The following is a 26,243-nucleotide window of genomic DNA, read 5'->3' as shown; positions in this document are numbered from 1 at the left end:
TATAGACGCATCAACATTATAGGCTGGACGGGTATTCTAATAGTCCGTGTATTCTATCTATAGGGGGAGTCTTAAATATATAAGGTTCAAATGTGCGACACAACCGCAGGGCCGCGCTTTGCGGTCATGTAAACGGTTACCTAATGTCACACAAAAGTCTCCCAAAGTTCCTCTTTTTTTCCCCCTTTGCTAAATTCTTGTCGAGATATTTCCCAGGAGGTCCTGTGTTGAGAAAGGCCGAGATAGATCGACGACGTGATTATTGCTTTAGACATATAAATATACTGTACACACGTATGAAAAGGAACGCGGGAGCGATATTGGAAAGCGGTTCCCATTGTTATCCCGCACAGCCTCCACCCAATGGACGCCGCTTGTTGGGAAATGCCTTTTGGGCTTTTTCTGATGATTGCGTCCGCGTGATGTCCGAACAATTTCCGCCAATATTCCCGCTGAATATGGCACAGCTGTCAAAACGCCACACGAAATATTTTATCTCTATACAAAAAAAGAATTGATAATTCATCTTATTCCATCAACGACAAATAATTGACTGTGGGAGAATTTCTTTCAACACCGCCGCTGGGATTTTATTATTATTTTTCAAATTTTCCTTTTTTTCCCAGCATCAACTAAGAATAGAATTTCGTGTACAGGAAAAATGTTTGCCTCTTGTGTCAGACTGTAATCATCTCGGATGCTGTGCTGTACTATATGATGAGCTTGGGCGCTAACTCAATACGTGGGAGGAGTCTTGTATCTCTACACACGAGGGCCGTTAACGAGCTACTTCATTTGTCCTCCTCTTTTTTATTCTTTCTTTCGCCGCTAAAATGGAGTTGTACACGACGAGCGGGGATGGAAGGATAAGGAGGTATAGCGACTTCTAGACTCTAGAAAATGGAGATAGATGTTTATGTAAGAGGGACTGCCGCCGCAGGGTAGATGTGTGTGTGGAATATCCTAACGAGCTACTCTCCCCGGCTACATATATAATCAACCTCGATGATGACTCTATATATTTCACTCTTTTAAAACATTCCTTCCACTCGATTTCATAGACATTGACGACAGGCCATCATCTCAATCATTTATTATTCAACTCGGTGTGTGAGTACATTTTTTTATATCCAAACCATTTTCGGCAAGTAATGAAAAAGAATCTCAACCACTTTGACTAATTCAATCGCGCACAAAACGGAGTGATCCTTGCGATCCTAAAGTCCCCTCCAACATTTTCTCACCGTCTGTCATAAAAGTTTCAAGTGGCGAGGCTCAGCTGGCTCACTATAGAATTTGAAAATTCAAAAAGAAAAAAAGAAGCGGGAATTTTGAAAAATAATACAAATCCCCCCATGTCTATACATGAAAGAAGGTCGACATGTAGAAGAAGATGAAAGCGGTTTCCTCCGTCGTCGCAGTCGTCGTCGTCGTTCGACAAGAGTTTCGCTCCTTCTAAAGGCTATGCTGGCCTTGCCTTGCCATTCGCCCGCTGTTGGCGCGATCAATACTGTGTGAAAGTCACCATGGTTTCACCAGTGCCGCAACCGTTAGACGCTCCCGCTGCTACTGCTGGCGATGGTATAGTATAAAAGTAGTCGTTCCATAAATCTTATGCGCCCCCCCCCCTTTTTTTTCTCCTGCTGCTGCTGTGTGTTCCCGCAAGTTTCCAGTTTCCTGACTTGATTCGGACAATCAAGGGAAGACCCAGGTCGACTCGGGACCCCACTCCCGCCTGCTCGTCCAGGATCTATAATCTACAAGTCCAGTAGCATAGCATAGCTCAGATCTATCGAATGGTAAATAGGCGGTGGAGTTGTTGATTAAAATGGCCGCGTGGCGGCGCTGGCATCGCCACCTCGTGACCACCAGAGTCACTCGGCTGTCGGCTCAGTCGCGTCCAGGAACTGATCCACGCCGAACGTTCACATTTTCCCTTCGTTCAACTCGATGCCAATTTGGGAAATATAAAATAGCAAATTCCACCAGTGTGATTTCAGTGTATTATTTATGACGTCCAGTGTGCCAATGTGTTGCTGAAAAGAAGAAAAACAGACGACGTCCATTTTTTCGTGTGGTGGTTGTTTTCCATCCCGAGGTGATTGGTGTGTTTGGGGTTTAATTGCATTCTGCTTTGTTATTCCAAACTCGTCGTTGGCTTTTAATCAGAGTCGATCGGGAGAATCTGGTTGCACAAAGTGTCGCATCTCCCAGTTCCATTTGTATGTGTGTAGTATAGCCGTTGGGGCTCTCTCTCTCTGGCAATCTAATTCTTCCACCCCAGCAAACTTGGATTGAGGGGGTTCTTGTTCACTTACACATTGTGTGTGTGTGTGTGTGTGTGCACACACTATATAGATAGATATACGGATGTAATTACATTACCGGTCTCCTTTTGTGTTTTCCCCGTGTCCATTTAAAATGAACGAGACGAAACACTCGTGGAAATCACATTCAATCTGTGTAAAAAGTTACAATCCTATTTTCTCTTGTCTCTCTCTCTCTCTTAGGTAACAATCCAATCCTCCCACTTGGACAAGGATTGAAGATTCTCGTCGAACCAACCCAAAATAAAAAGCCGTACTCGATTTAATAGCGAATTGGTTTGAAATCCTCTCTCGACGTCGACGACGATCTGAATACCCAGGAACAATCCCATCCAGTTTCAACATGTTTCCAATCGGCTGCACCTGGATCCTCCTGGCAGGTGAGCACTGCATAGCAAATTTTGCTTATTCCCATCTGTCAAATAACCCCGTCCAGTCTCTTTGATGCTCCGTTAATTGCCGACATTTTCGATTCGTCGTCGAATTGTTTTTAAAAAAAGAGAAAAAAAGGACAAACGAAATTTTGCATCGAAATTGGATTTGACTTTCCCCGTTGGGGGGAGTCGCAGTCGTTTGATTTGTTGACAAAATCCACAGAGAGTCTTCAAAGAGGAGATCGTGAATTTGTTTTCGGGGGGGTAAAAGAAGAGATCGATGGGGGTCGTCCAAAATGACGGAGGGCCAGAGAATATAACTGGGCCAAAGTTCAAAAAAGCTTTTCTCTCTCTCTCTGTGTATGTGTGTGTGCATTGTAATAAAGCGTCGAGTCGAGTCGAGAACTAACTCAATAAGAGTTGCACAGAAATGGTCAACTGGCAACATCCTCTTCCTATAGTTACACAAAAGGCGTCGCTCGTTTGTGTCGCCCGAGAGTGTCGGCTATTACAAGATTTCAAACGCGCCCATCCAACTTCTCCTTCTTCTTCCTCCCCCATTCTCTTTCTTCGTCTAAGATCGATGACAATGTCCAACGGTTCACGTGACCTTATCCATTTTCGATTCGACATTATAAAGTCGAATAGTTCTTAATTCTTCTTCGAGCTTTTTTTATGTTATTTGATTGAGCCTTTAATGATATCGGAGACACAAGAAAACACAAATTGAAAAGTTCAATGTCACACGAGAGCTTTTCAATCAACATGTTTTCTTTCAATATAATAATCAAGGACCCCTTTTTTAGATTCTTTTTAACCATGTAGTACCCGATCGATAATTTCATCTTTCCACACCGTTCTAGACGAGCGCACAGAAAATATATCTATCTAAAAGAGTGAGCCTCTCTAGACAACAAAAAAGAACTTTTGGCTGGGCTGGTGCTATATGCGTCGTTGTATTCTTTTATGCATGAAAACGATCGATGCGTCTCTCTGATAACAAGTTGTTCCTTTTTTCTGTACCAACCCTGGTGGGGTGGTGGTGGGGCTGCTCTCTATGACTCAGCTTCTACCGCCGGTCCCTTTTGATATATCCTGGGAAAAAAAGGGGGGTTAGCTGTATACTATAATAACAATCCAACCAACAACACAGGGAGGAAAAATCAGACTATAAACACACGTGATTGTCGTCCTGTCATATAAGAAAAACACACCGGAACTTTTTTTTTTTATTATTTTTATTAGTTGGGGGGGGGGGGAGACATTTCACCCCCGACGTCGGTTGCGGTTGTATTTTTATATTAGGCTCGCCATATCTTTTCAATCGAATAGAATAAACAACAACTAGAAAAACCCTTTTTTTTTTCTTTTCGGGTGCTGTGCGGGATCGATCGCCATACTTTTTCGCGGGACTTACGGAATATACAAGAACCTCGTCACTGGGCGCCCAGGAACAGCACAAGAAAAAAGAATGAGCTTCTATATGTATCCGTCATAAATGATGAGACAAGCTCGACCCCCTTTCTCCCAACAGAGTATATAGCAAGCGAATCGATGATGAGGAAACCAGACATAGTCTCTATTATTATTACGTAAGAGAGAGATAGATCCTAGGAATAAGCTAGTTTCTCAGCTGGTATGTTGCACTGTTGAATTCCCCGGTGCACAGTTTTCCAGAGCCGCCCTGTGATGGCCTTTTTCCTTCGGCGGCCTACAAAGAGAAAGAGGAAATAATCGACTGCAGACACGCGCACGACCGCAACTTCTTTCTTCTTCTTCTTCTTTGGCTTTTATTATGACTAGGCATTTTCAAATTAAGTTTGTTCTACTACATACAGTTCAGGTTACACACATGTCTCAACGAGGGGAAGAAGAAGAATCTCTCAACTTTTTTTTTTTCATTTGGTATAACGACGGGAAACGAGAGAAAGTTGGCCGCAGACATTTTTTCTTGGTCTCGTGATATATGCTGTCGTCTCCGAGGCTCTGGCCACAGTGTCTGATTACTGGGGGACGTGCTCTCAGCGCGTTAAATTCGATCCGTAGGCTATATTACAGTTCATATAATGAATTACCATTTCAAATTTGTGCGCGCGGCTTATTATTAGGAGACATCGTTTGGGGGGAGGAAAAAAGGACTTTCGTGATTGACTGGCATCTAAAAAATGGTTCAAACCTCGTCGAAAAATTTCAAGAGTCGTAAAGAAAAGAAAAGAAAAAAAACCCTACGGTACAAATGCGGTCGTGAAATGTTGATGGGCCAACATCACGAAATCCATTTGAAAATGGGATAGAAAGAAGAAAAAGCCCCGCGGGCGCCGCATATCGATTCTCTTCTTATTGTTATTTTCGGGTTGACGTTTGCGTATTTTCAAAGTACTTCCGAAACGGGCAGCACTCGAACGGGAGGTTGCCCTGCTTAACTGCCAGCAGTTTTGAGTCGTCGAGTCATTGAGCGTGAAATCAAGTGGCATACGTATATATATAGAAAAGAAGGAGAGTGAACCCACTACCGCGGCGTCCGCATTTATATGGTTAAAAGGAATATTAGATCTACTACTAGGAGAACTTTTGGCATCCGCTTATTTCCTTCCTTTCCTAGTGCTATAGTATTACCCCGGCGTTATTCTCCCACTTGAGTCGAAAGGAAGTTGGAGGAGAAAATGGTTGCCATTGTGTCCATCAAGGCCAGCAGCGAAAGCCGAAAATAAACGTGACTTTAGACGTGCTGGATGTAATAAAGGACCGTACAATTCTTCTTCTTTGTAATCAAATAATCGCCCGACTTACTTTTGATCCGCTTTTGTCTTTCTTTGACTTTTCTCTCTTGAGCGCGCCAGGTTCAAACAAATGTAATTTGATATTATTATTATTATCAACGTCCTAATAATCACAGCAGTCGACTCTTAAGGTCGCCGGAACTGGCAGAGTTGCTGCGGAAGGAAGTTAAGAAAAAGTCTCTACCCCCTCCCTCTCGCTCTTATATCATTTAATGACGGGTCAATGACCAATCAAACATATTGTTATTTACGTCCCGCGCTAGAGTTGTGCTGCCGTCTGGATGCATTCATGGATGGATGATGGATCGAGTCGACTAGCTACTCGGTTGACTATATTGAAAATCAAGTCGGGCATTCGCCAGCAACAAACGAGTATATCCCAATTGTCTCTCCATCCATTCGAATTTGACGTCCATTTCACATGCGTGTGTCCCCCCTCCCCCCACACTTTGGGGTTGAACTGCCACCCAGTCAACCAAAGGAAAGGAGGAGAGGGGTCCAGCATGTGTAGAGAACGCGTGTCGTTTATTGTTGTCGCTGTCGGAAAACGGCCGTTGTGTATTGTTGCCTACATTTTGGGAGCGATACATACATACATAGTGTGTACGTATACGTACTGTATAGAATAAGGTTTTTGAAATCAGGAAGCGTGTGCCACTGGTCGACCATTATTTAGTGCACACAATATACAACGCAGACACAGCCGGAGGGAAACATTGCGGGTGCTCTGACGACGGTGACGTGTAACACGCGGCGCGGCCCAGTGATGAGCCGCAACCGGGCGTATCTCTCTCGACTATTATTTTTGCAGGGTCTGCTGCTGTTGGCTGTTCTTTTTTGAAGAGCCCTACACGTGAGAGAGTCATTATATTTGATTGGAATAAATAGATATTCTCAAACGGCGGTTGCCATGGCGACCATCTGTCGCAATCGCTGCGCTTTGCCGCGCAATCGTCAATCTCCCCTCGCGCATGGGAGGCCAATTCTGCTCCCAGCAAATCCGTAACTAATTGCGAAAAAAAAGGAGGAGAAATCGATATTGGCCAGCACAGCAGATGATGATCATTTAATAGCCTCACCCCCCCCCCCCACTCTCCTGGTAACAGCAGGAGGGAGGAGGTATTAACACGAGCCCCTTTTTTTTTTCTTTTGATCCATTAGTTAACGTCCCCCCCCCAAAAAAAATATCTATTCCAAAGTGAAAATCAAATCAGGGTCTTGATGGTTTGTTACATAGCATATCTACTATTTATTTTGTATTCAATTACGTAACGTCTTTACGGTCGGCTGACTATCTGGTGCGGCTGTGATGAATGGCCAGCCGGGCGTCAGACACATTTTCCCTTGTCCAAGTTGTCCAGCTGAAACCGAGGCAGAAGGGAAAAATAATAAAATCAAAACTTTTGGGATCTATTTTGTCGGCTGCACTTTGTTTTCGATTGTGGCAGACACAGCACACATTCACTCGCGCTCGTGGATCAAATCTCCCGACACTGGTCAATAAATAATAATTCGCCGTGTTGTTTCAACGCGCGCGAGTGAAAACTGAAGAGCGTGACGGACGCAGTATAATAGAAGTCGAATCTCAAAATAAAGTTGGAGAGTGTGAAAGAGCAAAGTTTGGGCCGTCGAAACTATAGTACGTATATAATAATATCAGACAATATTTATCCAGGAAGAATATAGAGAGTGACGCCTGGCGTCGGAAGCTGGCTGCTGCTAGGGATGGAAAAAGATCAATAACCTTACACACCAACCGAGAGACTATATAGGCTGGGCCTCTATGCTCGTGTACGTACCTCGGTCTCCCTTTTTCGCCACCAGCTATACCCCTACAAAAAGAGATTGGCCCTAGACTTTGTAAGAGTCCAAGTACACGTGATCCACCCTCTCAGCGGTGTATGTTTCCCCGAAATATGGTTGAAATGAGCCCGTGTAAAGTACATTATAATCAACTACTTCAAGAACTTTGGAGAGCCCAGTCAAATCCTTAGTGCAAGTTAATTGGATTGGGCTTTTTATAGACACACATTTCCCAGGTTGCTGTAAGGCCTTTAAAAAAAAGGTCACCGTGTGCGTTGTTAGACATTGTGTATACCCTATTGTGTGTGTCCGGCTTTTGGAGGCTGATTGGTTAACGTCCGGTTGACACAGAAAATCTAAGGCCAGCCATATAGCACACAGCCAAGGCCCACACATCCAGCACGTACTATTATTATTATTATATGTGCCATGGGGCGTTTGAACTCTTTCACCCGCTAATAATCAAACACGACGACGACCTTTCTATATAGCTCAACCAGTTCAAAGGTCAAGTCTTCACATGCTGGCAGTGTGTAGTAGTATCCATTATTTTGCCTCGAGGCCCTGTTTCAAATGTCAAACGAAGGCGCGGGAGTATTAATAAAGACTTCACGGCAGCTGCCGTGATGTGCTGCTCCGCCCATCGCGCCTATATATACTAGATATTCCTCCGGGCATCCGGAGATAATGACTTTGCCGGGATGTTGTTGCTGCTGTTGTGTTGGGTTCCAAAAATCCTGGAGGGGAATTTAATATGCAAGTCTAAATGTCAAACCACTGAAGTGTAGAACAAATAACAGTGCACACAGCAGCAGCTCCTGGGGATCAAACATGTCGGGATACCGTTGGCCGTTTTCAAATCACGCGGGATTATTGGCGTCGAACTTCCCCCTCAATCTCGATTGTTTGTAAAACTGAATTTATGCCCTTGTTGTTGCTGTTGTTGTGGGGGGGGGGGGGGGGAAGGTTGATGGAAAAAGAGTTGGCGAGTTTCTCTCCGGTCAACAAACACGTTCCCGGCCGTCGTCGACGTCGTCGTGGCGGTGGTTCAAACATAATACACGCTCGAGTTGGTACTCGTCAAGGCGTTTAGTTCTTCTCTTCCAGCCGCCACCGTAGTCGCCCGATGCTGTGCGGATTGGCTGGCTGGATGCCAAGGACGACGAGTTGGTTGGCGTGTGCCGCTGCTCACTTGAACGTCCCCGATCTTCTCAGCTGCTGCCTTGTTAGATGGCTCTCTCCTTTTCCCTTATAGATTCAGTCTGAGAAGAAGAAGAAGAAGAGCGTCTCTAGGAGTCGTTCCAGCAGTCGCCTTTTCGCCTCTTTTGCGCCGCCCCAGCCGATAATCGGAACCGGATCCTGGCTCCATTCCGTTCGATTGCCACCGGAAGAAGAAATAACCCTTTTTTTCTACTTCTTCTTCTTCTTTTCCCTTTTCTTTATATAATATCAGGGCGACTATTCGGGGGTCGCATCGAGATAAACAACACAACCCATCTGCTGAAATAGAGAGAGCCAACCAATAAGGAAGCAGAGCTATATAGCGGAATTCCGCCGCCGTCATCGCCGTCCTTCTAATCGATTGATTTATTTGTCGTCTAACACGGAATTGAATTAAGATGTAGACTCACATCTATCCGACCGAGCTGCCAATGTTTTTATTGATTCCGTCCGCTGTTTAATGCGTGAAAACAAACAGACACTCCGGAGTGAGTCGACGTGCGATATCGCACAGACCGGAAAAGAAGGAAAAAAGGAAGGAAAACTTTTTTTTATTATTTTCCCAGCACAGCAGCGCTCGACTATACATTTTTCACTACTCCTTTTTCTTGTTTGAGTTTTCCATTATTTACCCGGCCATACCCCCCTCCTCCTTTTCCCATGATGGATGGATGGCGTGTTATAAAGGAGAAATGTTATAACTAGACACACAGCACACAGAGCTCGAATAAAATAGAAACTGTTTTAGATATAGTCTGCTCTGCTTCTGCTGTCATGCGGAACGTGTTTTTTCTTCCAAAGTTATCCGGGCAGACACCAGCAATCGATTCTCTACCCCCCTCCATTCATATATCTATAATGTAACAGAAGGTATATACATACGCAGATCTTTTTGTTTTTGTTTTCCCGTCGTGGTTTCATTTGTTTTAGTTTTTTCCCGAATCTTCTCCCACTCACGACAAAATCGATGGGAAAATCTGTTTTTGTTTTGTTTCACAAGGCAGACCGCATATATATATATAGCCGACAATCTTGTTTCTAATCATATATCTTCCAGTCCATCTTTGATATGGTTTCCCGGAGATATTCGTCGGGATGGATATACTATACTATATTTGATGAGTGCGCACAAAAAATCGATCGGGGGATGTCATAATCAAAAGTCATTCCCCCCCTGCTGTGGTATAGCTCTATACTTTCATAACTTTGAGACATTGGCCGCCTTATATAGATTGGATATTTTTCTCTTGATCTTGAGAAAAAGAAGTTGATGATTGGTGATGGATCATCAATCTCCAATGATGTTGCCAATGTGTTTCCTAATGAGATCCTCCACCATCTTTTTGTTTTGATTTTATTTTTGTTTTTTCTTCTTCTTCTATGTGTATTGAAAAAAGGATTGGGAGTGACGTTGGGTGAGCAGTCCGGAGGGGGTGCCAGCATCTGGCTGGCGCCCAGCAACCCGACGGTGGCCGTCTTCGCCAATCAGAGTTACTTCGTCTCGTGCAAAGCACCGGGAGCCGAAAAAATCGTCTGGACCAAAGTGGGCGACGGAGACATCACGCCCACATCTGGAAAGTAAGATAATAATAAAAAAACAAAGACTAACTCAGTAATCCACTCTCGACCGCGCCAAAGCAACGACCCAAACATCAACTTTGATTGTAATGCACTTCAAATTCGAATTAAATTTAAAAGGATTCACGTGGAGGAGAAAGAGGACGGATTGGACCTGGTCTTCGAGACCATCCGGAAGAAGAACCAAGGCGATTATTCGTGCAAGGCCAGCGTCAGAGGACAGGAAGTCGAGAAGAAATTCACGCTCTCCGTTTTCAGTAAATAATTGCCATTACACATCAACCCGGATGGAAAATTCAAATTACTTTTTTTTCTTAATTTTCTTCCACAGAGCCGCTGAGTTTCGGAGAAACGTCCAGCGTTCAATACGCCACCGAGGGAATGGATTTCACGATCCGGTGCGACGTCGGCGGCGATCCCGTCGTCACGACGACCTGGAAAGTTCGTGGACGATCCCTCCGACCATGTAAACCTCACCAAATAATCACTTCTCCTCTCTCCCACCATCACAGAATAGAATTGCTTTTTGTGTACAGCTTGTGCAGCTGCAGATGAGTATATAGCATCGATTCCCCGTCTACTGTTTGTTGTAATGTCCGTCAGCAAACAAGTTGGGGTTTTTTTCTCTTTCCCCCACCACCCCGAAGCATCCGGAGGAGAACCAGCAAACGTTGTTAGGGAGAGGTCTTGGTTCCGGTGTGTTTTCCGGTCTTATAACGTCGGTCCCGCAGACCCCCATTCGGACAAGTCTGTTATGAGGAGATAGAGACTTTCATTTGTTTGATAGAAGAAGAATGAAGAAAGTCTCTCTTCTTTATTTTTGGGTGGGAAGGGGCTGGCGCTAGCTGCTGCTGCGTTGTTGTTGTTGTTGTTGCGGAGGATATCGACAGAAGAGGGATGGGCCGATGTCACGCAGGGGATCCCGAATAACCCCAAAACACAAACAATCAATTTCCTAGATGACCCTCCCCACTGGAAGAGAAAAACGAAAATAAAAGAAAATCGTGATCTATAAATAGAGATAGAGAGAGCCCAGTAAATCACCAATAGATACTGTCTGTGATGGAGGCGTGATTTCTCGTTAATAGTCGATTCAACATTTAATTCTTCTATTTTCATTCTTTTCTATTTTTCTTATCCACAGCGCCGCGCCACAAGGTAATCGATAACAATCTCAACATCAAAGAAGTGACGCTGGATGACGGCGGACTCTACGTCTGCAGAGCAACGCAGTCCAATCCGATGATTGCCGACTTCAGGGAGATGAACATCACTTTGAAAATTCAACGTGAGTCTCTTTTTCAGCAGCTCCCGCGTTATTGATTTTTCTTCCTTTTTTCATTCAATTTTTTCTTTCTTTTTTCGTGTCGTGTCGTGCAGACGAACCACGTTGGTTCAAGGATCACACCAAAGAAGCTTACGGTTTTATTGGCGGCACTGTCAACATGACGTGCTCGGCCGTGGCCGAGCCCGGCGCCGATTTCATTTGGATCAAGGACAACAAGACGCTCCATCCCAGCGACGACGTCCAGATCTTCAATTCGGATCATCACAGCTCGCTCCAACTTTACATTTACGACGAGTCCGTCTTTGGCGACTACGAGTGCCGGGCCACCAACATGCTGGGCACCATGGCCCGCGTCATCGTCCTGGAACAGGCCACCAAACCCTCAGCTCCTACTTTCAAAATCAAAGTCAGTTTCTCTCTCTACTCCGCTGGATCGCAGTTCAGGAATAATAATAAATAATAGTTTGACTTCCGGGAACTCTATAGAACGGAAGGATCCAACCTAGTGTATTGACTAATGCAATCAATATTGTGACGTTCGTGACATCGTGACTAATGATAGCCCCGCATCCTTGATATACTTGTTTGTCATTCCGCTAGATTACACACCCGGATAGCTTCGTTTTGGAGATTGAAGAATCGGACGTGGTCTCGGATCGAGGTCAGGACGCCGGCGCCCGGAATCCAATGGACGTGACCGGCTACGTGGTGCAGTTCAAACAAGCGTCCCAGGAGTGGAGCCGGGCACAAGAAAAAGAATTCGAGAGAAGTAAGAAAAAAGGACAAACTTGAACTGATATTATTATTCATCGTTGCGCTTTCTCTCATCCGCTCAAGTCAATCCGCATAGCATTTACTATTCGTTTCTGCATCAGCTGGGGAAAAAGTTTCAGATTCTAATGCCGAAATCCGTCTGTGTGTTTCTGTGTTTTTTCTTGTTTTGTTTGTCGTTAACTTGATGACATCAAAACAGTGCCCAGCCAGCCGTACAGAGTCGCCGGAATGCAGCAGGATACGACTTATGAAGTGAGGGTTGCAGCACGCACTGCGGCCGGCACCGGAGACTACGCCGACGTCCAGGTCGAGAAAACCAAGAAACTCGTAGCGGCGGCGGTGCCCGTTCTCAACTCAGCTCCGGCCCAGCAGCAGCTACTCTGTCACTCGCTCCTCACTCTATTGATCGCCGCACTGGCGTCCGCCAACATCTACATCTAAATACGAGTTACCCCATTTCTTTTATTTTATATTTTATTTTATTTTATTTCTTATTCTAGAAATATTTCAAAAGATAAAAAGGGAACATTTTCCCTTCGCAACCGTTGCCCAGCCCGCCCGCCCCCAGCTATACATACAAAAGCCGTTCTTATCAATTCGAATTTACTTTCTTTCTTTTTTTCAAAGTAAAACAAAATAACGGAGGGAATTAAGTTTAAACTCTCTTTTTTTTTATCATGTGAGGAGTTTTGAGTTCGAGGACTCCATTTTATTCCCCCCGACTCATTTTTTTTACTCGTCACACATCTCTCTCAATCAGTTTGTAAAGAAAATTAAAATAATAATAATAAAAAAAAAAAAAAAAAATCAAATTTAGGGAGGCCAGCGCTGATATAAGTTTTTCAAACAAAATAAAAAGCCGAATTTTGAACAATTTTTATTTTGATTCATATTTCTTTCATTGGAGCCTGATAAGATTTTTTTTTTTAAAGATGATAGTAATCTTTTTGTACATATTTTTCTTTTCCTCTTATATAATAACCCTCGGTTCCAGAAATATTGTGCGCTAATTAGAATAATATTGAGTGGCCGTTCTCTCATCCTCCCCCTTATACCAGTTCCTCCAACTTTACTATATCTCTATGGCTTTACGTGTGTGTTTAGCATTTCCTTCGAGAAGCCCCCCAGGTAGACACCTATAAACTAAGTATATCGAATGGCAAGGATTTAGCAGCTCCTACTCTCTACCTTTGCCCAATCGTCCCTCCTCAGCTCAGTCCTTAATATTACATGGCTTTTGACGCGTTTGATGACATAATCTTTGGTTTTTGTATTTAAAAGTCAAAGTTTACTGGTGTGTTTGGGGGGGGGGGATATACAGCGGGGGATGTACAATGTTCAAATTACTTTTGATCCCTCGACTCTGTTCGCTTTCCTTTTTTATCCTGCGATGAAAATTGATCCCGTTTCGTAGATTTTGAATGATAATTTGAATTCAAAAACTGGACGGCAAGAAACGATATGATTACCTTCGAGTATTGGTTTCCTTCATTTTTCTTTTTCGAGTGAAAAAGAACCGACGTCGATATGCATAATGCATACAATTTGCATGATACGGTATTGAAAAACAAAAACAGATACTCATTTGGTATAAATTTAGATTTTTCTTTCTTTTTTTTTGAGAGAGAGAGAGATTGCGGAATTTTGCATTATCCTTACATAACCTTGGTTTTTTTTTTTTTAAATTTATGTACATGTCAAAAAATTTCTTTTTTGTGTTTCCCTATTTCCCACACTTCCGGCTGTACACCACATTTTGATAAAAATAACTTTGGGTTCTCATCATTTATTATTACGATATGCGTGTAGTTTTTATTTTTTCATTTTTTTATTTTAATATCATTAGCTGTGTAATATTTCCGTGATGCCAAACATACAACTGTCATCTAGAATGAGATTTTTATTCGTTGATTGAAAACAAAAAATTCTTTCTAAACAGTTAACCGCGTTTAGCCAATAAGTTTAAAGTGTCACAGATTGGGGCATGGGGCCCACAGTTTCTTCCAGATTGAGACCAGCGCAATTGGAATGTCGTAATATTGGGTGACGTGTCATCAGATCCCCAATCCATCATGACGAATTTCCTGTACTTCCTTCGATACCGGTAACTTTTTGACCTTGGATCGGACGATGCGTTTGACGCCATTTCGTCGCACCTGAACCGAAAATGATATATTATATTATGTATAAATATAAACAAGAACTATTTCAGCACTGTATTGATTACAAATTGAAAGACAAAGTTACATACAGCACTTCAAAGTAAATATGAACAGTCTGGTGAGTCAAAGTTAGTTAAGCCGTTAAAAGCGGCGCACATTCTGATGCGCAATGTGAGAGGAAAACAAAACATGGTTTATATTTGCCCAATGTTTAGTCGAAACAATTTCTAAATAATGGAAACGGTTCATCGAATTATTTCATGAAAAAATAAATCTACAAACCATTAATACGCAATCAACATCTTCAACATTAAACTTACAAAATTTTAGAAAAAATATCAATTTTTAGAAAAATAAATTTTTCCCGCACAGCCTTCGTAATACCTGCCATCTGGTGACAGAAAAAGGAGGTTCTTGTACACGACTCATTGTTTGGGCTAGCACTAGCTTGTTGAAGTCTTGCAGAAGGAAAGGAAGCGAGAGTCGAAACGAGAAGCCGGCGAGTAATAATTCTTAACGTTTGTTGTTTTGAATAATACAACTTACTTGAGAATGCCCTACGCCAATCAACCAAATCTCAAATTGACCGAACTAACAGAGGAAAATGTTAAATTTCAGATTTCAGACACAGACCTTAGGTATTTACTTAAATTGTTGGTAATGAGAACATTTGTATCATGCCTTTATCACATTTCAGTGTAGCAAACTCTCTGAGGCGAGTCTTCATTGCTGAAACCCCTACATTAGCCATTGATTGGGTTCAGTTTGAAGCAAATTCCACTGTCTTGTTTGACGAATTTTTGGCACACCGTGTGGGTCTTATTCCACTGACTAGTGATGACTCTGTTGAAAAGATGCAGTATTCCAGAGACTGCACTTGTCCAGATTTCTGTGTTGATTGCTCAGTGGAGTTTACTTTGGATGTTAAATGTTCTGAGGATGTTACACGCAATGTCACCACTGCTGATCTAAAGAGTACTGATCCAAGAGTGGTCCCAGCTACCTCCAAACGGGATGAAGAGCCACCAGATGACAATGATAATGGTACTGCAGAACATTTCTAAAGTTTGGAATAGAGTTTGATTATAAATTTTTTTCTTTGTTTTAGAAATTTTAATTGTCAAGCTTCGTAAAGGACAAGAACTCAAAATGCGGGCATATGCCAAGAAAGGTAAATTTGTTGCTGTTCAATTTGTTTCTCTTTCTTGAAAATCTATATTTTTTTTAAGGTTTTGGTAAAGAACATGCAAAATGGAATCCAACTGCTGGAGTGGCCTTTGAGTACGACCCTGATAATTCATTGAGGCATACTTTGTTCCCGAAACCTGAAGAATGGCCAAGGAGTGAATATTCGGAGCTGGGCGAATCAGATCAACGTAATTTTTAAGCGAATTGTTATGGTTCAACTAATTTTATTTGAATTTTTATTTATTTATTTTTAGATGAAGCCCCTTACGATTCTGATGGCAAACCCAACAAATTTTTTGTTAACGTGGAATCTTGTGGATCTTTACGACCAGAAAATATTGTCTTAATGGGAATCGCTATTCTCAAGAAGAAACTTTCTGATTTGCAGACCCAATTGAGCCACGAAGTGCAAAACGATGCCCTCGCCATCAACTGATTTTCCATTTTGTTCGAAATAATTGTAATGGTTTTGTATTAATGCAATTAATACACGAAGAATTAAGTAAAGCCGAATATCATCAAACTTATTTAATTTGTCTTATAAGATCTCAGGTGGACATAGAGTAAAAAAGGAAATTATGTAGCACAGCAAAATAAGGTGAATACAAAAAATACATTGGTGATAATCTATAATACTGCTAGAATTCTTGTGAAGCCAAAACAAGCACTGCAGAATGTTTGTCCCACACCCCAAAGTGCAACATGCCATCTAGCCATGACTAGTCCTGAGTTTTCATAAACAAATGACACAACTGCGCTTGTCACTGCACCTGTTGTTAGAGGTGTGATAATTCCCATCAAAAGAATTATGATGGAGTAAAACCTATTGTCAAAAAATAATATTTAGTTGTAAGAGAATATGTGGAATGCTTAGGTCTATATTACCTTCCAACTGCATGCTTCCTTAATGTCAGAAATGCAATTATGGCAGCAACGGAATGAATGAAGATGGAAGAAAACATTGCCCACAAGAAAACGTTGTACCACATTTCTAGATGTAATGAGCATTGAATATTTTTATTATAGGTAACATGTTTCTTCTAAATTTAATATATGCGGGTGAACAAAAAATAATACCAAAGAATTCTTCAAGAGGAGCATTTGGTTTGTTCCAGATTTTTTCGAGGATAAAATCCATATTAGAACTAGTTGACTGTGAGCCATCAGCAGATATTGGTGTTTGAATCATAGTGAGCTGCATTTTGCTATGCAGTGTTATCGCTGAAAACGATATCTGTCGTTGTAACTCAGTTTGCTAATAGCAATAAGATAAAGAATAATTGAAGGATGATAGCTTACAACGGAGCACGCGTAAAATAGACACCCAATAGCTGGGAAGCTGGCTATCTTACGAAATTAATTTATACATGTTCTGTTCTGTAGATTAGTCATTATTGTTTACTTATTGTAACAACTTGGTACGCTACACATTGTAACACGATTCTATGAAAATGTAAATAAAGGCAGATAAGGTGGCTAATGGCTAGCATCACCTGGTGGTGAAAATAGTTAGCTCTTGCTTCGTTTATCGTGAGGGAATATTTTGGCTGTCGGTAGGTGGCTAAAATGAATTGTTGTCATCCACCAGCAGGTGACGCGAGTGTCTTCGTGGCTGACAGTGCTTCCACTTTCATGGTTTTACCCTGTTTTAGGGTTTTTCGACTCATTTTTTTTGTAAGTTGGGGTTTCAAAACTTTCTTGGGTTTTCTATACATCCAAGATTTTTTTCAGGTTTTCCAAAATTTCAAATTTGTTTAACAAAAACGATCGCTTCAGCGCTGCTTGACGGAGAAGTTTATAATTTTGCTATGCCTATGCTGACCGCAAGGTTTTAAATATTAAAAATGAATTTGAAAATATTAAAAATGAATTTGAAATTTTGAAAATACTATTAAAAATGAATTTGAAAATTCATCTCATAAATCATAAAATCTTAAAATTCATCCACCAGGTGGCTTAGAGGATAAAAGCCATCATGGCCAAAAGGCAAAAACCGAAGAAATTTCTTCGGATTTTAATCGCTAAATTATATCTCGTCTCAGAAGCCAATTATTGAAAAAAGGTTAAAGAGTTTTGAAGAGATAGGTTGTCCCATCATTTTGGTACAAGTTAGAATATTTTTAGGTGCGATAATTTTGTAGAAAACTGATGTCAAAAATCGGAAAGAAATAAAAATTTTGGCCAAATAGCCTACTCCCTCCCATTGTTTTTCATTAATAGCTCAAAAACTAAATAGCTAGACGATTGCTATTTTCCTCAATCGACGTAGAGAAAAGTTTTGAATCAGACCTATCTATTTGTTTTCTTTTAGAACCCCTAGCAAATATTTCCGAATAATTAAAAAAAAACAGTTGTTCTTATAATGAGTCGCGGAAGGCTTCCTTTTCGTTAAGTTAAATTGATTCATATTTTTATATGCTCTATACTGTCCAAAAAGATGGTTATCTGAATGTCTTTATATTGCCAGCAAGTATCTCGTTTGTATTGTAAGTCGTAGATAATAACCTAGTTGCGCAACAGGAATATACTTTCTGACTTTCTCTGATTGAAGATGATATTGCAATTAAAGGGCATGAAGATTCGAGTGACAACAGAATAGAAAGAGACAATAAAGAAAAGGATTGAAATAAATACGACGGCGTGCGATTGGCATTGTTGTGTTGGTGAGTGCAGTGCTGGCGACAGCTTGTGCCGACAGCTCCAATTGGGTCGACCGGGTGGAGGTTATTATATCGCGGTGCCTCTATACCCCACAGTTTCTGGTACCAACTGAGCAAACACAGGGAGAAAGTGACGGGAAAGACAATCAAGTCTTTATATTAACGTTGCGAGATTATCCTCCTCCCCTTCCATTCTAAAGCAAGTGTGTATGAGAGAAACACAAATGGGGAAAAAAAAAATAATAGACCTATACAAGAGCCGAAACATAAGCCATCCCCCTTTAAATAAACCGACAAAAGAAAAGTCTTTAAGGGACCCCAAAATCTTGAAATCCCGCTCACCTCATATCATTAGCCTCATTTTTTTTTTTTTTACAAATAATACATTCCCATTTCTTTTGAGCTTTCCCCGAAAGCTGATCTTCCATTTGACGTCATTAGAGGGAAAGAAGTCGTCGACGACCAATAACGATTCGACTAGTTTTTCGGGATAGGCGAAAGCGACTTATATTGTCTGGAGAAATAATTGTATATAAGCGGGAGAAATATACAAAAAAAAAAGGGAGAGTTGGACGTGCAGCAGCAGCAGCACCAAAGTTTCCTTTTTCCTCATACGTATCTACGTGCACTGTATAGGTGGGTGTCTGTCCTTGATGAGATAAAAGAGGGACGAAAAAAAAGGAGCACCGAGAGAGAAAAACTTGGACTAATTGGATGGAAAAAAAGGATTCGTTCGGGAGAAGAGAGCAGATTGCGGGTATATACATATTATTCGGAGGTCCGTTTCTTTCGTGCTATAGCGTCTTATAATGCCCCCCAGGTGAAATAACGATTGTCTTGAAGCAATTAAGGGAAACTATATAGCTCTAGCAACATGGAGAAAAAAACAAAAATCTAAAAGATCCTACCTCCACCCCTTGACGGGATTATTGACTCTACGATCTAGGTGGGAGATGTAATTTATGTAACGCGCAGAAACGGTTCCTTTCTTCCCTCTTTTTTTCTGGGGGGGGGGGGGGCGTGAGATCCGCCCAAGGTATAGAAGAGCGGGAGATGGAGAGTTGCGTGCAGTTAATTGGAGTGGATCGAAAAGAAAAACGAAGCGGACCTCGTGCTGCCCTTATATGCGTTGGAGAACAAAAAAATATATAAGATCCTGTAGAAATTCCTGGAATTAGTTTTTCTTCTTCTCTCTCATCTCTAGTGTCGTCGTTATTCCTCGACTAGATCATTGATTTTCTCTCCGGAAAATAAAAGAAGAGCGAAAAAACTTAATTATAAAGTCGAATAAGAGTGGAACGGAATCTCTTTTCTTTTTTTTTGGCTTTCCCGATTGTCGATATGACAATGTTAATTAGAAGATGCCGACTTCCACAGGGCCTACCCAACGACGTGTAGACTGATTTCCGACTAATTCATTATAGACTCCGCAGCATCGTGATGGAGGAGGGAAAACTCTTTGAATATTGCACGTTGCAGCATCAGTTGAGAGAGAGTAAGACGACTGAAATATAATAGTGGATGCTGGAGCTCACGACATTTCAAAGTCTCTCTGCATATCATGCCACTGAATCAGGCACTGACATCATCAATATTAGAATCACTGAAATTCAGTACACAAAAGAGCTAGCTTTGAACTCTTGAGCAGTGAGTCAAAGTCCCTTTTATTTCTCCTTCACATCTTCGACGTCGTCGATTTTTCATCAGTCCTCCACTCCTTTAACTAATGACTCGCCCACTCTTGTATATGTATGCCTGTCTCAAAACTCCTTTCGTCGTCCAATGTGTAGTATACATATATCAATAGCTCTCTTGTTATTGATGGCCGATGCATAATTCATAAATGACGAAATCCCCTTCTATAAAAGAATGTCTCCCCCATTTATACCATCGATGGAGTCGTCGAGTTACATTGTAAACAAGAGGTTATTTTTTGAATCGATATATTATAAATCATCTTTTAAAAACGAAAGAAAGAAAAAGGCAAGGAAAAAGGTTGAGGCTATACACCAAATCTAAAAATAACAAGAGGATTTATACATATAATAGCGACGGCTGTGTGGCTCCCAACCGGAGAGCTGCAAACGAGATTGGGATGATTGACGAACCACGAGACAAGGAGCAAGGAGCCCAGCAGCACATATATATATAGGAGCTGGAGAGAATCTATAAAGAGAAAGCAAGGCGTCGACTTGACGGTAATAGGTTCAATTTGATCGACAACACATCCTTGAGTCGCTTTTCACGACTACTAATTAAACGAATCGAGGCCTCTAGAGTCTATCATCAGCAACCTCCTATAGTACTCCGCGCTCCTCCAAGACCTCCAGCAATGTATGGGGCCGTTCCTTCGAGTGGCTTGATTAGTAGATTTCCTACTCTTTTCCCGACGTCACCGCGCGCTCCCGGCCGTCTTTCATCTTTCCCATGACAGATCCAACTCGCTAATACAATTCGCCCGCACTCAAATTGGAGTGAGACAGAACAGCATTCAGTCAAATCCAGTTTCTCCTCTCTCAATAATATCCCGCCTCCACCAGCCCCACACCCCACCCCCCTGGACCCGCATTGGAAAATCCATTGGTTATGATATAAGCAGAGCAGAGGTCCATCATCATCCCCGACGACCCGTTCGTGTTGGCATGTCCAATGGTTGATAATGCGCGCCGAGTGTGGGTGGTGGTGGGTATAGCTCTTTATTGTTCACCGGTCTCATCAATAACAAGAGGCCATTACATTCAAATGAATTCCCGGGGGGAGAAGGAAGAGGGTTCTCATCATCTCGACAACAGAAAGTCGGGTGGTCGGGACTATTGGACAATCGAGAGCTCCTCCAGCCGGCCGCCGATGCAACGAACGTGAGATGAGATCCCAAATAATAACAAGAGAGAACAGAAAATGGATGTAAAAAAAAAATAGACTCACGGCTGCCTGTCTTTTTGATAGTCTGTTGGGGGTCACATCCGACTACAAACATCCCGGGAAAATGAAAGGGGGGGAAAAAAGGAAGCCATCACTTTCTCATCATCAATATTGGCACAGAGCAACATCAGCATCACACAGCAGCAGTTGCTGGCCGGGATGGTCTACAGCACAAACATGAAAGAAATCCCGAGACTTTTTTCTTTGTTGCCTTTCACAACTTGCGTATATACTGTATAGAAACGTCAGCAAATATAGGTCACAAATGATATGGCGATGACCTAGGCAGAAAACTAACGTCCCCTCTTCTTTCCTATTTTTTCGAGGGAGATGGAGATATCCAGCACAGCAGGGACTTGTTAATAAAACATAACCATCAACCAGTCACTCAATGTCCAGTAGGTAGGATATTTCATCTACAATGGATATATGATCACACCAGTCTCTCTGATGCTGCGGCTGCTGTGTGATGATCCACACTATACACTATAAATAATAGACGTCATCATCAGCAGCAGGAAAACCGTTTCACCGAAAACTTTGGCAATAACCAGCACCTTATAAATATTATGCACGCGGGTGATGTTGCAGTGTGTGTATATACTCTACCCAATTTGTCGGCTGCATAGATCATCATATTCTGCGTTGTGCGGATCCTCTTCCGTCTGTACAGATCTGCCGCTGTCATACATATATAGATCCACGTATAGCGGTGGGGTATCGGGTCTCTCTTTTCTTCGCTATTCGCATTTATTCCCGGGCTACAGCATCTTATATATATATCGATGACATGTACACTTTCTCGACTTCTTGGTCGTCCGTCGTTCGTCGTCAAAGGTATATAGCAGTATCAGTTACGATCATCGTCTGCAGATAGATCTTGGCGCTCTCTCTTCATCTAATCTTCTTTAAGATAACATTGACTTGTTCACGCGCAGAGGGAAAAGAAGAGGATCGAGGATCATGTGTATACGTGAAAGAGAGAGAGAGAGAGCCGGAAACCGGGGGGAGAGAAAGAGAGATGGGGGGTTCATTCAGCCGAGAGAAACTGATCCTTATATTCGTTGCTAGACACACACAGCAAAGACAAAAAATAAAGCTTCACCACTTCTTATCCTTTTTATCTCTCTCTCTCTCCAACCCCCTCCAAAATAAAAAAGAGAAGAAAATCATACTGCGATGAGGTCGACTGGATATTACGTGTCAAGGAAATAGATCTATGTGCTGGACGTCTCAGCAGCAAATTTATTGTTGTTATTTCCGCCCTTTAAATCGAGAAATGTTTCGAATATCTATAATGCAAATATAGGAGGATCTTCGTCAATTTCACTCTGACGATTCGTCGTTTCAGGCAGCAGCAGCATAGCAGCAGCCGCTCTTGTATATAATAAAGGGGAGAAACTCATCGCGAGCGGGCTCGTCGCTCTCTTCTATGAGTGAACTCGTGAGCCGAGGAAATTGAAGATTAGTGTCGATGATGACGACGACGAACGTCTCGATGAGGGCCAAGTAGTATATGTTTATAAAGAGCTGGGAGCAGACCCCTAGAGAATGATGGTGAGAAGGAGGGGGGGGGGGATCAAGCCGTTGATTGCTGTTTGTTTATTCGGCAAACGCATCCAGATGAAAAGAAAGGCACGTCAAAAGAAGTGAAGGAAATCCAGCGCCAAGCTTTTTCAAAGTATACACACAGACAGATAGGGTGATGGGTGAGAGCTATAGAGAGGTCAAACCCTCCTCTTTTTTAATAATTGCTGCCTCCTATTATTATAAAAAACTTGATTCACATCAACTCTAACTGAAATGACGCCATTTGAGAATCGATGATTGTTGTGTTGATCGATCAAAAGACTTTCGGAGAACACATTTATAGCGCGCCGTAATATAAAACATGCTGGCAAACTGGGTTTTCGTTGGTTGCCAGTGGGTTCTTATATAGAAAAGGGCCCTCTGAGCCTTGCACAGCAGCTTTTTCCGATCCGGCGGAGAAAATATATAATCTGCTGGTGACGCCATTGAGCATATATAGTCGGCTGTGTGTGTGTCTGCTGTGTGTGTGTCTGCTGTGTGTGGTGATGGTATAAGTGGAAAAGGACAAAATACACTATAGACGCGTAGTATATATATAATAGAGGAAAAGTTAATGTACGTGCAACACAAAAGGGACCTCACCCGCACACACATATAAAGGAGGAAACCAAACAGCTGGGCTGGGCCCGTTGTTCCGGCAGATTATGAAAGCTCTGGGAATATATATACATAGACTCACACAAGCTATATACTACATTTTTTGTTTTCCCTTCATTTTTTTTTCTTTTTTCATTTAGCCTCGAATGTTATTCGAGTGGCGTCGTCACTATCGAGATGAGCTTTCACACAATCATCTTTTTCTTCTTCTTCTTTTTCTATCCGGGGGTCCGTAAATTGCCCATCAGAGGAGGGGGTTAAGATTGGTGTTGCCTTCTTCCCATTTCCAAGATATCGATTAAGAATGGCGAGTATATATAGAAGCGCGCTTACCAGCTGCTGGAGATAGAAAAAAGGAGGAAGAAAAAAAAAAATGATTACATCAGATGGGTCCCAAGGAAACGGATGGCAAAATGGAAGCCAGCGATTGATTCCCCAGCAAGTTCTCCGTCGGAATTGAATGCCAATTCCCAAGTGTTTCGTTTCAATTCTTTTAAAAGCCGAAGGCAAAGAAGAAGAAGAAGACGAAGAGAAAAATCCATTGATCAAAAAGAATCACATTTTCAAAATGGTTTTTTCGGAAGCCTTTTGCGAAAAAAGTATATGAGGAGCAGATATTCCCGTCGGAAGGACATGATAAAATATACTAGCCAATATAATTTTAATAAAAACGAACTCTCAACAAGGGGGACCTATCACAGTTTGAACAGGGGGGGAAATAAAAAAAATTGGTTTGGGTCACAATCTTGAATAATCTTCCATGCGTGCAGAAGGAGCATCAAACTCCTCCCGACGCCGCCGCCGCCATCGTCGTCGTCCCTCAGGGCCAGCAGCACGCGGGGCGCTCCACACAATTGGATCGATCATCTTATATATTGTGCCGGACATTACCATATCATTGGTAGTCTGCATTCCATTACGCACACGTTTCTCCCTCTCTCCCGGCAGCAGCCAGCCGAGCGATTGTGCTAAAATGACAAAAAAGTAGAGAAATATAGAACCAGAAGGATCTCTCTCCATCCTTTTTTCATGTGTTCAATCCGATACGATGTAGGAAAGGAACAACAAAAGAAAAGGAAAAGACGTTTCAATTCAGCCAAACAAAAGAGGAGAAAAAATAGAGATGGCGGATCCCACTAGAAAGATATACACAAAACACACAGCACAGACATAACAAATAAAAAATAGGACTGCTGCTGCTGCTGTATACAAATACCGGGATGAAGAATACATATATATACACAAGAAAAACGAAGAAGACGAAGAAGAAGATTAATCCACCTCTACACTTCAGTGCGCGTTCTGTTGCTTGAACATTGTCATTCTGGCGTCAAGCCAATCCCATGAACAGCTACACTGCTGCCAGTCGTCCTTGTACATAATATACCTTCACTTCCTCTTATTCTTCCGATAACTTGGCTATAGGAAGAAATAGATGCCGAGCTGTAGGTATATAAATAGGGCATTAGATGCGCGTCGTGTAATATAAAGTGGCACTATAGTCACTGCAGACGACGTCGGGATAGTAACAAAAACAAAAATCTCATTCCCGACAAATACTAAATTGTTTTCCTATCTTTTATTTTTCCTATTTTGTCGCTCCGTCAGATAGGGGGTCTTATATATTATATATATAGCCTGCAGCTCTTACATTTCTTATAGGTCTCTTGCACGGTTTCTTAGATTTCATTTAAGCAAAATAACATTTAGGTGCATGGGCCTTATTATGGGTTTAATGGCAGACATTCTGACTCCCTCGGCTGGTTCCTAAATTGCAAGGCAGTATTCGATTTGGATAACCAAGATCAATGGAACAACGGTAAAGACTATGTCGTCCAAATAAAGGTTATAAAAAAAAAAGAAACAACAGATTATTTATTTTGTCAAAGAGATTAAGGTTCCCTAGAAAAGCATTTATATAATTTTATTAACAAAGCATTATTTCCGGAGCTGAAATAGATATATCTTAGTGTAGTCTTCGACTTATTATTTTTGTATTATTTCACATGTCCTTATATGAGACAGTCTCGTCTTATTTTTCAATGTGATTCCGCAATCTATTCCGGGCTTCCGGCGATTTCTTAAATCCATCACCAATTTGTGTGTTATTAGGCAACTATGGAAAATTCCGAAAGCAGGAGCAGACGAGCCTTGATCTTTCCAATGGCGGGGTGATGCCTAGAAATACAAGCAGTCAAGCATGGTAAAGGCATAAAGGATTATTGGGCATTCATAAAACCAGAGAAAAAACTTTTTTTGTTTTCTTGTGAAATGGTGACGCCTTTAAAAATAACAATATTGGATTGACTGTGCAGTCTTATAGCATAAGTTAAATTGCCTGGGTAATGATACCAGCACATTTTATAGTCCATACTCATCTCTACAATAACTTTTTATTTGAAAACAGACAATAAAGCAGAGGCTTAAAGGTTTTGCTTTTTGCAATGAGAAATTGCTATTAAAGGCTTAAAAACCTGATCCAAATTAAATTGTTCAGACAGTTGATGTATCCCAACTAATTTCCTTTTTGCGAAAGAACAACATGATGCAAGAGTCTTTTGGTAGTGAACTTTATCTTCGTTTGAAACGATTAGTATATAATGAAACTACATTAAACTTATCAGTGAAGAGATGTGCATGTTCATAATCATGAAGCTGCTAGCAAAATTTATGTGCAACAAGTCAACCAACAGAGAGAATAACAACAGCTTATGTTTATTGTCTGACTTCAATTGATTTAAACTTAAGCAGTTGCCTTTATAATCAAGTAAGTTGCTGGGTTTCTGTTGCTTGCTTATTCTATTTTATGTTGAGCATCTGTTGCAGGAGTAATTGGATTTAATGGAAAACTGCTAACTCTGTAAATCTCTATTAAACTATTTACAGTTCGAAACGTACCGAGGTCACCATAGTACGCACTGTTCACGATCAGATATTTAATTCACAAAATGCATCCAAGTTTTCCATTCATGTGCATAA

The 26,243-nt window shown here is 41.6% G+C and overlaps 3 protein-coding genes and 1 long non-coding RNA gene across 6 annotated transcripts; 3 read left to right on the top strand and 1 right to left on the bottom strand.

The window, feature by feature from the left end:
- The first annotated feature begins 1,883 nt into the window (after positions 1–1,883).
- On the top strand, positions 1,884–14,037 carry LOC124342710 (neural cell adhesion molecule 1-like). 2 transcript variants are annotated; one of them, XM_046795832.1, is made up of 9 exons: positions 1,884–2,098; positions 2,511–2,707; positions 9,903–10,083; positions 10,204–10,340; positions 10,415–10,549; positions 11,228–11,371; positions 11,464–11,777; positions 11,972–12,140; positions 12,345–14,037. In XM_046795832.1, exons 2-9 carry the CDS (start codon positions 2,671–2,673, stop codon positions 12,584–12,586), a joined length of 1,359 nt encoding a protein of 452 aa, XP_046651788.1. In that variant the 5' UTR covers positions 1,884–2,098; positions 2,511–2,670; the 3' UTR covers positions 12,587–14,037. The 2 variants fall into 2 exon arrangements, with proteins under 2 accessions (XP_046651788.1, XP_046651789.1); XM_046795833.1 differs by having other exon boundaries at positions 1,884–2,105.
- Positions 14,038–14,750: 713 nt separating this feature from the next.
- Positions 14,751–16,008, top strand: LOC124342809 (DNA-directed RNA polymerase II subunit RPB3-like). Its single transcript, XM_046795983.1, has 5 exons — positions 14,751–14,945; positions 15,005–15,351; positions 15,416–15,478; positions 15,537–15,683; positions 15,750–16,008. Exons 1-5 carry the CDS (start codon positions 14,860–14,862, stop codon positions 15,929–15,931), a joined length of 825 nt encoding a protein of 274 aa, XP_046651939.1. The 5' UTR covers positions 14,751–14,859; the 3' UTR covers positions 15,932–16,008.
- Positions 16,009–16,986, bottom strand: LOC124342884 (transmembrane protein 170A-like). 2 transcript variants are annotated; one of them, XM_046796090.1, is made up of 4 exons: positions 16,795–16,986; positions 16,573–16,729; positions 16,381–16,486; positions 16,009–16,318 (listed from the first exon to the last, which is right to left on the bottom strand). In XM_046796090.1, the coding sequence occupies exons 2-4, from the start codon at positions 16,694–16,696 to the stop codon at positions 16,123–16,125; spliced, it is 426 nt and encodes a 141-aa protein (XP_046652046.1). In that variant the 5' UTR covers positions 16,697–16,729; positions 16,795–16,986; the 3' UTR covers positions 16,009–16,122. The 2 variants fall into 2 exon arrangements, with proteins under 2 accessions (XP_046652046.1, XP_046652045.1); XM_046796089.1 differs by having other exon boundaries at positions 16,573–16,985.
- Positions 16,987–25,520: 8,534 nt separating this feature from the next.
- On the top strand, positions 25,521–26,240 carry LOC124343005. Its single transcript, XR_006919085.1, has 3 exons — positions 25,521–25,606; positions 25,672–26,031; positions 26,151–26,240. It is a non-coding gene; the product is annotated as an uncharacterized LOC124343005 (long non-coding RNA).
- Positions 26,241–26,243: the final 3 nt, after the last annotated feature.

Source organism: Daphnia pulicaria, chromosome 6, assembly GCF_021234035.1.
Source record: "Daphnia pulicaria isolate SC F1-1A chromosome 6, SC_F0-13Bv2, whole genome shotgun sequence".
In the NCBI taxonomy this organism is placed as follows: Eukaryota; Metazoa; Arthropoda; class Branchiopoda; order Diplostraca; family Daphniidae; genus Daphnia; species Daphnia pulicaria.
The sequence above is the reverse complement of the archived record's forward strand: the minus strand, read 5'-3'. Positions and strand labels throughout refer to the sequence as shown.